At 39.9% G+C, this 11,915-nt stretch overlaps 1 protein-coding gene across 1 annotated transcript in view; it reads left to right on the forward strand.

The window, feature by feature from the left end:
• The window catches only part of GAD1 (glutamate decarboxylase 1), a gene marked incomplete at both ends in the record, with an annotated part of 41,126 nt that extends 30,767 nt beyond the window's left edge, over positions 1–10,359 (forward strand). Inside the window, 5 exons of the mRNA XM_084245095.1 lie at positions 2,827–2,905; positions 4,282–4,431; positions 6,811–6,918; positions 9,107–9,196; positions 10,186–10,359. Of these exons, the coding sequence (XP_084101221.1) occupies positions 2,827–2,905; positions 4,282–4,431; positions 6,811–6,918; positions 9,107–9,196; positions 10,186–10,359 (601 nt within the window). The remainder of the gene's footprint in view (positions 1–2,826; positions 2,906–4,281; positions 4,432–6,810; positions 6,919–9,106; positions 9,197–10,185) is intronic.
• Between the last annotated feature and the right edge of the window lie 1,556 nt (positions 10,360–11,915).

Raw genomic sequence — 11,915 nt, forward strand, 5'->3', positions numbered from 1 at the left:
AGATTTATCCTTCTGCTGTTTACATTCTAGAGGGCTTAGATAGTCATAAACACAGAGCATTCAGTCAGTCTCATAGTAAAGAAAAATAAAACAGTGTTAAATAGCAGTGAGTGACAAGACATGCCATTTTAGACAGGGTAGTCAGTGCCCTTTCTGACAAGGTGACATTTCAGCAGATACTGGGATAAAGGGCAACAGGAAGCAAGGATACAAGGAAGAGTATTCCAGGCAGTGGCAAGAACAAGTGCAGAGACCCTGAGGGTAGAACTGTTTGCAGGCACTTGGAAGACTATCAAGGAGCCCAGTATAGCTGAGTTAAGTGGGAGAGGAAAGAGCAAACTGAAGATGGAGAGGTAGGTGTGGGGCAGGCCTCAGGCCAAGCACACCAGAGACTTCTCTCAGAGCAAGGATCCTGGCTTGAGTTTTTTTGTTGCCTCTGTATGCCCCTTCCCTCTGTTTCAGTTTTGAAGGTCCATTTCAAAGTGAGTGGAACTGACTCTTTGAAGTAAAGTCCTTTAACCTTAAAAATTAGAGGATAATTTTCTTATAGATGAATCAGTCCCGCTCTACTTTAAATTTCTTGATTTTTATTTTTCCATCTCTGAATCTAAAACTTCAAACATTTTACACTAAACCTTTTCTTCTAACATTTCAAAGCACATATTCTAAAATAAATTGAATCCATATTATGTCTTATTACTTTCCATTATAGCAATAAAGAATCATTTACTTTAGACCTTTGAGACATTCAAAAAAACATTTGTGATATTTTATGAGGTTAAATATAATTTTTGATCTACATATAATGATCTAAATATGACAAAAATAAATATGACTCAGTAATAATAGATCTGAGAAAACTGATTAAATCCACTACCTATTAAATATGACGACATTGATGTTTTTTAACAAGATAAACTTTTAGTCAACTTTCCTTGAATCTCTTTTACAAAGATTTTCTTTACTATGCACTTACAGGAAAAGTTCTTCAGGCCTTTCTCCTCCTCAAAACATAGCATACACCCTGTAGTTATGCGTGCACTAAGTGATTTTTTTTTCTTCTAAAGGACATATTCAAGATGAAAAGGTTACAAATTCATTGCAAGGACTTTGCTCCAGGGAGGGCAAAGACAGTATAATTCTCAGCCAATTCCATCCTTCACAGGTATTAAACACCGAGCCCAGCTGTGGGCCAGGCCATTGGGAAGAGTCTGTAAACCACTGAAGCAAGTTACCCAAGTTTTAATCATTGTATGTTACACTTAGTTGTTTCCGTTATGTCCTGGCTAGTGTGCTCCTGAGCCATCTAATTGTGCCTGACAGAGTGATACGGTTGCTAGGAGACCATGCTTGTTAAACTATCATTGCAGCCTAAATTGGCAATATCATGTTCATTTAGCATTTAAACAACGCTGCTAAGTAGTCAAAAGTCTAGAATTGTCCAATTGATCCTTTCTTTTCAGTGTCACTCTTCATACTCCTCACAAGTAGGTAGCTCAGCATCACCAGACCATTTATTAAAAGAGAACAGGAAGGAAGAAAGAAGCTTAAGTCTGTTGCTTAGAGGCAGGCTGTCTGGTGGAGGAGTGAAGAGCATTGGCTAGAAAATGACTCCCTGGACTTGAGTCTTCACTCCAGCATTTTCCATCTGTGTGACTTTGGGTGATGTATATAACCCTGTTGTGCCTCAGTTTCTCCTTCTGTCTGAAGTAGAGGGGGTAATAGTCCCCTTATCATAGGGTTGTAGTGAGAATGAACTCTTCCAGGCATGGTAACTAACATTTCGCACTTCTTATTTTTTGAAGATTTATTTTATTTACTTATGCATTCAGGTACTGGGGTATAGGCCAGAGGTATGGGGGGGGGGGGCGGTGAGAGGATTCACCAGAGACAGAGAGGCAAACAGAACAGGCAGATTGACTGAAATACACTGCTGAGGGGAGCAGCAGCTGAGACAGGAGAGGTCTGCTGCACCATGTGGGTTAGCTCCCTGACCGGGGATCAAACTCTTGCTGCAGTGGCTGGTGATAGCTTCATAGTGCTGAAACTTAACCCCTTGTGCCACCAGGGAGGCCCCATTTCACACTTACTACCTCACATTATTCCTTATTCAATTCTGTGAAGTAGACACTATACTCCTCATTTTACACATAGAGAAACTGAGGCACAGAAATTTTACGTAACTTGCCCAAACTTGCAAATATCAGAGCCAGAATTCATACTTGGGACTTGGACAGTGTGGTTCCAAAGTCTGAGTTCTTTTTTTTTTTTTAGATTTATTTTTTATTTATTTATGCATACAAGAGCTGGGGTGTAGGCCAGAGGTACAGGGGATGAGAGGATTCACCAGCGACGCAGTGGGGAGCAGAACAGTTGGATCTACAGAATTACACTGCTGAGGGGAGCAGCAGGTGATTCAGGAGAGGTCTATTGTGCCATGTGGGTTAGCTCCCTAGCCAGGGATCAAACTCATGCTGCAATGACTGGTGATAGCTTGGTAGCGCTGAGACTTTAACCCTTGTGCCACCAGGGAGGTCCCAAAGCCTCAGTTCTTCTTAACTGAGCCTAGAAAGCTCTCAGAACAGTAAGACATAGTAAGTTCTTCATAAATGTTAGCTATTGTTAATTGCAGTTATTTGGAAGAAGCAATCTGCATCTGCATTTTACCTAGAGACTGCAAAATACTTGTTTACTACTCGATTCATTAGGTAGGAGACTAGGCATCAAAAATGGGTACTGACATGTCGCGATGGGTGTTTTTCTCAGGAGGAGAGCTGCCTCTTGCTGACACCTGCAACTTCTCAGAGTATCATGTGCTTCTTTCAGGGCCAGCTCAGTCACCTGGAACCCTCACAAGATGATGGGTGTGCTGCTGCAGTGCTCTGCCATTCTTGTTAAGGAAAAGGTCTGTACTCCCTCCAGAGATGAGGGGGCAGCCGGCACAACCTTTAGAAGGCACAGTAGAGAAAAGCGTGGGATCTATTCAAAGTACTTGTTGATGAACTCACATAATTGACAGCCCCACAGGGACTGCTGTGCTTTTGGCTCCTGCCCTTACTTGTCAGTCTTCACTAACTGAGTTCATCTTCACTAACTGGTACCTCCTCCCAGCTCTTGCTCTCTACAGCCTTCTTCCTTGTTCGGGTCCCTCTTATCTTTTGTGAGATCCTTTCATCTCACATTCCTTCATGTTTATACAAACTAAAGAGAGCAATTAGGTGAGGCACTAATTCTCACCTCAGTGGTCACTGAAACATACTTTAAGGTCTTAGAATGAATTTGTGGTCCCACAACAATAGGAATGTTGGCCCCAAAGCTGCTATAAATGAGTTAATGCTATGTTTTCTTCTTCAAGTATCTAATAATAGGACCCTGCCCTCAAAAGCATTGTTGTGCCAATAAAACTCTAGCACACTATGGATTCCAAAAGGTCTGTCTCAGCCTGTGGATACCAGAATCTCATAGGCCCTTTACTCCAAGTAGAGTGGAGGCCTGTTAACATCATAGGAGGCCTTGGAAAAGATGGGAAGACTTTTTTGGAAGTGCTTTTGGGGAGGAAAATTCTTCACAGCATGAGACTGTCCCATTTTCTGTAGGAAGTTTAAATCCCCAACTCTGCCCCTCCATCCCCAGAGCAACATAGAGCTTACTAGTCTTTGAAACAACTCCAAAACATCCCTACACATTTCCAGATGCCCATAGACTGTGGGGGCCTTTGTAGGCATCTGAGACAAAAATCATTTTCTAACCAGAGTTATTGTGGGAGAAGGGGAAAGGCCTTTCCCACAGTGGTTTTAGAGAAGGACATCAGGGAAAGTGCGGGGCCTCACAGAAACTTTATTTATTTATTTATTTATTTATAGAGGCATGTTTCTTTATTTGTTTTTGTTTGTTTGTTCTGTTTACACATGCACTGGGTACAGTCAGAAGAGTGGGAGGGTGAGAGAATTCACCAGAGCCAGAGCGGGGGGGGGGGGGGGGGGGGAAGCAGAGCAGGCAGAGGGACCGAAGTACACTGCTGAGGGGAGCAGCGGGCGGCAGGAGAGGTCTGCGCGCCATGTGGGACCCTCCTCAGGTGGCTGGGGAGCAGCCGGGGATCGAACCGGCGCCGCAGAAGCCGCGGGCAGCTTCGTAACCCAGCGTTCAACCGCTGTGCCACCGGGGAGGCCTCTCACAGAAACTTTAGAAGGAAGGTTGCTGTGACCCGAAGGCCCTGTTTGGTAGCTATGCACATCTCTGTACTGTGATGACAGATGCCCCCTGTCTTGGTTTCCTTGATAGGGAATCCTGCAAGGCTGCAACCAGATGTGCGCTGGGTACCTCTTCCAGCCAGACAAGCAGTATGACGTCTCCTATGACACCGGGGACAAGGCAATTCAGTGTGGCCGCCATGTGGACATTTTCAAGTTCTGGCTGATGTGGAAAGCAAAGGTACAAAGAAAGGAATTCGGGAAAGATAGCACATATGTAATTTTCACAGGCTGGCTGGAAAAAGAGAGGCAAAGATACATCACAGATAATTCATGACATGTATAATCAATATCTACATAATTGACTTAACTATTTTCTTTATTTGCAAATGAAATCGCTTTATCCTTTATGTGAGATTCTTCCTCCTTCCATTCAATCTCAGTGTGAATTAGCATGAAATTTTCTTATAATTTTCTCTTTTAACTAAGAGCTATGCCAAGATTTGGGCTTCCACAGCAGTCCTCGGGGATGTTGAAATTAGTGCAGACATAAAATAAGAGATAAAGATACAATGATTCTGTGTTATTCTATGCACAGTCCTGCCTTGCTTGATGAGGCCTCAAATCATATAAATATATGACAGTTTTAAGTTCTATTTAAATAACAACTTTCCCATTATTTGTACTTTATATACTATTCTAGGAATGCATACTTTATATACTATTCTAGAATGCATACTTTATTCTGAGAAATCTTACCAGTAGATTGAGTCATACTCTTTCTGCATTCATCAATCTTTCAAGTTGCATTTCTGTGTCTAGAAAAAAAAAGCAAACCATTGGAATTTCTCAAAAAAATATGGATGTGAGAAAGGATTACCATTTGGCTATTTGTTTCAAAACTATTTTTTAAGATTTATTTATTTATGCATACAAGAACTGGGGTACAGGCCAGAGGTGCGGGGGGTGAGAGGATTCACCAGAGACAAGAATAGGGAACAGAACAGGCAGATTGACTGAAATACACTGCTGAGGGGAGCAGCAGATGAGTCAGGAGAGGTCTGTTGTACCATGAGTGTAGCTCCCTGGCTGGAGATCGAACTCGTGCTGCAGTAGCTGCAAATAGCTTCACAGGTTACATATTAACCCCTTGCGCCACCAGGGAGGCCCAGTTTCAAAAGTATTTTTATGCCATCAGGTAACGGCAGCTTTGACTTCACAACTTTGTATTGCATCCATTGTTTACATTTACCTATAAATTTACCTATAAATTAATTTTAATAGTTTCATATTTAAGATCAGATCTATCTAATACCAAAATAAGTTTTCCAGAAAAATATACTAGTCAAATATTTCTTCTGTAGGAAGAATTTGACGGATGATTAGATTTTGCCTCATTAAGTCATTTTGTCTTGATACAGAAATAGTCTGCATTTGATTTCTATCACAAAACGCCACATTTCTATGACCTATATTTTAAGCATATACATAGTCATAAATTGCCAATGAGGAAAGAATCCTACCATTTAGAAATATAAAGAACAAATAGCCTGTCTCAGCAATTTGTGTCCTTGGTTTGCCTAACAATAGCCTCTTGAACCGTTTGCCAGAAGTGTGACTCTCGAAAGTGGCACCCTACTGTGGGCTTCCTTCCCAAGCAGAAAGTGGACTGGTTGGGCATACACTCAGCACTCACTACCTGGGGAGGCGCATGCTTTGCTAGAGTTAGACTTCACCCAGGCCCATTAGCAATCACCACCTCATGCAAGTGCCCTTCTTATTAACACTGACCCATTCAACACCCCCTGTGCTGCTGGTATTTATCAACCATGATGGCTTTTGAAATTCATGCTCATCCAATTTGTCAGTAGTTGGAATTATTGCAATCTCAGGACATATACTGAGACCAATGGCTTCCCCATCTGCCCACCTGCCTATCACCAAAAAGGGACAATGCTGTATTTTGTGGAAGGTTGCCTGCCTGGGAGTGTGGGGGACATATCTGACCAGGATCTACTTCTGGGGAAGGTTGTTTCTAAAGTTGTATTTCTCAATCTATCTGTGGTGAAGAACCAAAAAAAATGTTTAACCTATCATGGACTAACACAAAAAGATGAATCGCTACCAAGATAAAGTAAAAAACTATACAATATACAAACATCAATTTTTAAATGAGATTCAGCAAATATAAATTTACTCTGTCAAATTGCTATAAAAGTTTCTTATTAGTCTCAATTTCTGAACTCATCTTATGACTGGTCACAGTTTATGGGCTGGCCTTAGTCCGTCCATAAACAGCACAAGAGTAGCACCATCCTAAAGCAAACCAGAAATAGGCTTCAGGTCCAGGCTAGAAATAACTATCAGGAAGCTAGACATCCAGGGAGAATACCTGCCCAGAGACTAGAGTGCCTTCAACAAAGAGCAGGCACACTTCATGTACTGCATGCAGCGCTGCAGAGAAGCTGTGCACATTTCATCAGATGGCGCTTCCTAACCATCTGCAAGAATGTTCTTATGTGTATTGCCAATAGATGAGGACAGCAGAGCCTTCTCAAATAACAACCACAAGAAAATGCAACTCTCACCAACAAAGATGACTTTTCTTTTTTAAATACAGGGCACGGTGGGATTTGAAAATCAGATCAACAAATGCCTGGAACTGGCTGAATATCTTTATGCCAAGATTAAAAACAGAGAAGAATTTGAAATGGTTTTTGATGGGGAGGTAAGTTGTCATCGTGGCCTAGATGCACAAAAAGTCTATTGCAGGAAACTCCTGAAGCCATGTTTACTCACATGGCCAAAAGCTGCCCTGAATTTTCATTTTATGCACTTTTCATTTAATTCCCTCTGGTTCTATGATGGGACACAGTGTTGGGATGAATTTTTTCTCCTTTTTCTAAAATGGTGTGGCTCCTGACTAGCCATTTACTGGCAAGAGGTTTTTCTTGGTAGGTCTGAAAACTTTATCATTCTTGGGTGTGTCTAACTGCCTTGAACTTCCGTAATGAAGTGTTTCTCAATTCTAAGACACTTACAGGATGGGAATATCCTTGTCTCCCAAGACTGGTTCTAAAGTGAACTTCTGCTTTTTTTTTTTTAATTTTTTTATTTATGCATGTAAGAGCTAGGGTGTAGGCCAGAGGTATAGAGGGTGAGAGGATTCACCAGAGACAGAGTGGGGAGCAGAACAGGCAGATACACTGAAATACACTGCTGAGGGAAGCAGCAGGCAAGACAGGAGAGGTCTGCTGCACCATGTGGGTCAGTTGCCTGGCCAGGGATCAAACTGCAGTGTGCTGCAGTGTCTGCTGATAGCTTTTTCTTCTTCCTCTTCCTCTTCTTCTTCTTCTTCTTCTTTGCCAACATTTTATTTTATTTTTTTCCCATTATTTTTTATTTCATATATTTTTACATAATTTTTCATTTTTACACAATGTATGCATTTTCATCTTAGTTATAGTCCCCATACAATTCCTACTCCCCTTGTTTTGATCCTACTCCTTCTTCCCCCATCCCCTGTAGTGTGTCTTTGGTTTATAGTTGCTTGTTGATTTTGATTTTTACTTTATTATAATTAGTCTTTTTCCTGGTCCCTTATTTAGGTTTTCTATGAGTGAGACCATCCGGTATTTTTCTCTTTCTTTCTGGCTTATTTCGCTGAGCATGATCCCTTCCAGCTCCATCCATGTTGCTGCAAATTGCATGAGTTTATTTTTTTGATAGCTGAGTAATATTCCATTGTGTATATGTACCACATCTTTTTGGTCCAGTCATCTATCTGTAATGCTGAAACTTAACCCTTTGCACCACCTGGGAGGCCCTGAAGTTCTGCTTTCCTGTGTCTGCTTTCATAGATTCATTAGGAAGAAAGCAAGATAAAGTTGTCTCTGCCTAGAGTTCCCATCTACATTGCACAGTAAAGTGCTTGTGACACCCGTACTGAGTGCACTGCTCTGTGCTAGGTCCCATGCCAGGGGCTGGGGATCAGTAGTGACCAAAACCGATACTGTTTTTGCCCTAGTGGAGCTTGCAGTTGGATAAAGATGGAACAGGCTCGTGTTGAAAGAAATAAAATTCAGTCAGAAAACCGTAAAATGTAACGCCACCTACATTCCACATAGTCCATTTATCAGGTGACCTAAATGACTAGGTGCACACTGGAGAGTCCCCAGATGAACAGGAAAATGCCCGGAGTGGTTCAAAGCAATGATCCAGCACTCATGTATTTTACTTGTGGGAACTCCTGCCACTTGTGTACATTATTTTAAACATTCTACTAGTAGATTGAAGACGAATGTGATGTCTCAAGTCAGTTAGAGGCAGGCACAATAATGGCAAACAGTGACTATGTAGGAAACAAAGACTATAGCAAGAATAGAGATGAGCAAAAGAAACACGGGAGTCTTTAGGGCAGGGACACAAAAGTTCTAGGTATCTCAGTAAGCCCTGTCTTAGGGTTTGGAACCACTATAAATGTTCATCATGATAATCCTGACTCATCAAGTAATGATTCAGTATCAATATAACGAACTCATTAAAATACTCAGTATCAATAAAATAAATTGTTTCAAGCATCTTCTAGATATAAAGCACTACAAAATGTTAAGATATACAATCCCCTTTTAAAAACTATACACAGGTAATAATTTTTAAAAATATTTCATGTAGTAACATTATTCATCTAGAAAATTGAATATAAGAAATAGTTCTTGTCAGTTAGGATGGTATAAACTAGGCATTGTTCTCCCTACTATAGAAAAGTAATTATGCCTTAAGATGAACATGAAGCCATTTATTTATTTATTTAGTTAGTTAGTTATTGAAACTTCTACCAAGGATACACATGGGTCTGGGACGTTTTCTCTCAGGTTCTCATTATTTTCTGCTTTCTTTGTGAAAAATCTCTGCAGCCTGAGCATACAAACGTCTGTTTCTGGTATATTCCACAAAGCCTGAGGGGTGTTCCAGATAGCCCTGAACGACAGGAAAAACTACACAGGGTATGGAATCTTTCCTCTCATCTAACTCTCTGAAATTTCTCTGCCTAGTCAGAACATTCTCACCGTAATGTGTCTTTCTAATGGGGAAGAGATAAAAAATAAAGACTTGGGGTAGGTTAATAGTCATAGATTGGTGGGAAGACTTTTTGTTGTATTCTTCTTGGGTCTGAAGAACCCAAGGCTAGATATCATGGGGACCTCTAAAGGGTGCTTGCCTATCTTTGGTTGATGTTCTTCATTAAAGGGGCTGTGTACAGGGTGACTGAATAATATACATACACCTAGGAACATTCCATATTAAACTGTGCCTGTTAAAGTGCCACTTACTAAGTTCAAGACGACTCTAAAAAATTATTCATTCTAGTTGTTGATTTCTATATCTAGTTTCTATATCCTGTTGTATTGTATCTAATTTCTATATAATTCATCCAACTATTCAACAAATGTTAGTTGAGTATAGTCTATGTGCTAGGTATTGTCCTGGGCGCTCTGAGTTTTACATAAGTCTTAATTTGCATTGTTGCCAAAAAGAGTTGTCTTTGTTAATTTTTTATTTAGATGTAATGGACATAAAACATGAGTTTTGGGTCTACAGCATAATGATTTGATATTTGTATATATATTATGAAATGATCGCCATTAAGTCTAAGTAATAGCCATCACCATACATAGTTTACAGGTTTTTCTTTTGATGATAACTTTTAAGATCTGTTCTGAAAGTTTTTTTGTGATTTTTATTTTGCTATCTCTGTTCTATGAATGACTTTCAAAATTCAATTGCAGAATACTTTCTAAGGGAAGACTTAGTCATTAGATATAACCACATCCAGAAGAAACTTAGATGTAAAACATTTCTTTACCTTTATATCCATGTGAACACAAATAGTAATAAGCAAATTGCTCCTTTTATCCAATCAGGAAATGGGTTGCATTGTTACAGAGTATTGTGACTATGAATTTCAGTTTTGCTTTGTGTTTTCTGGCACAAGGTGGCTCCAAAAATCAAAGCGCTGATGATGGAGTCTGGCACCACCATGGTCGGCTACCAGCCTCAGGGGGACAAGGCCAACTTCTTCCGGATGGTCATCTCAAATCCAGCAGCTACCCAGTCTGATATCGACTTCCTCATTGAGGAGATAGAAAGATTGGGCCAGGATCTATAAATTCAGAACATGAGTCTGCAGGAATTCCCTTTCCCTTTAACAACCTCTATAAGTTGCTGAAACACATGCCCCATTTCATTGAGGGAACATATACTCTCTTGAAGAATACTGTTACAACCTTACTTAAGCTTGTTAAGTTAGCAGGAAATAATGTTCTTTTTAAAAAGTTGCACATTAGATATACAGTATATATGTACAGTTACATATACCTCTCTCTATCTTTATGTGTAGTGAGTATGGTTTAGTGATAGATCACAGCATGCCCCCCACTCCACAAGAATTAACTTCACCTTCAGCTGTTTATCGAGGGGCCAAACATGCTGCAAACCAGCTCACTCAACAACCACAGGGAAGATGTTTTTCCAAATGTCATGTCATAAGGATAAAGGGAAATGCTGGTGGTGGCAGCTGACCTCATTGTCAGTGTTTCTCCCACCTGAAGTGATGATGGATGAGAAAAAGCACCCCTAAATGATAAGAGTCATGCCCTGCCCATTAGTATCCTGTTAGGGGGAAATAGCAGCAGAGTCATTGTCACAGGTGTACTATTGCTGTATTTTTAGAGATTAATTTGTGTAGATTGTGGCTATTACTGTTGTCTGACTTGGGGGGGAGGACACGTGTAATGATTTCAATGACTGTTTAATTGTAGGTAAATGAAATATTTGCTTATTTATATTCAGATATTTACCATGTTAAAGAGGTGTCTTGTATTTTCTTCCCATTTGTAATGTATCTTATTTATATATTAATGCAGTAAGTTCTGAAAACTGTTTATGGTATTTTCATGCATTTGTGAGCCAAAGAGAAAAGATTAAAATTAGTGAAACTTGTATTTATATTAGAGTGCCCTTAAAATAAGGATTTAAGCATAAGTTTACTATCTATAAGAGAATTCTGATGTTGTACATAAAGTCATATATATGCAAATCCCATTACTTAAATAGCATCTGCTCTCCTATTATCTTCTGTCTGGCTGTATGTCTGTGTTCTCAAAGCTTTTCTAGTATCTGTTGAATAATAACTAGACCTCCTGCAATTTTGTAGTAGTTCATGACCAATCTCTGTGACTTGCTTAGCTCAAACCTAAGGCAATGTTTTGAAGACCTCCCGAAGATCTCAGATTAATTGACCAGGCTCACAACTGTTTTTGAAGAAAGGAAATTCACACTGTGCGTTTTAGAGTATGCAAGAATATAAATAAATAAAGATATTCTCCATGGAGAACTCAAACAAATTTTTCTTCTAGTTTGTGTATCATATATAGAGATAGATTTCCAATTATAGATACCTGGATCACCACAGCCATACATACTTTCTACTAGGTGACTTTAGGTGATGCTCTGTACTCTTATTAAGCTGGGACTTACCCTACCATCATAGGTTCTTGAGTCCCTTATCTGTAAAATTATTATGGTTGAAATGAAAATTTACAGATTAAGCCTTGAGAAAGGTAAGTCATACCTGTTTCTCATTTTCCTGTTTGTCTCTTGGCGTTCCAGTCATTCATTCACTTGACAAACATTTTCTTACTCTATAGCAGGTGCTGTTCTAGG

Source organism: Talpa europaea, assembly GCF_964194135.1.
Source record: "Talpa europaea genome assembly, chromosome: 1".
NCBI classification, from domain to species: Eukaryota; Metazoa; Chordata; class Mammalia; order Eulipotyphla; family Talpidae; genus Talpa; species Talpa europaea.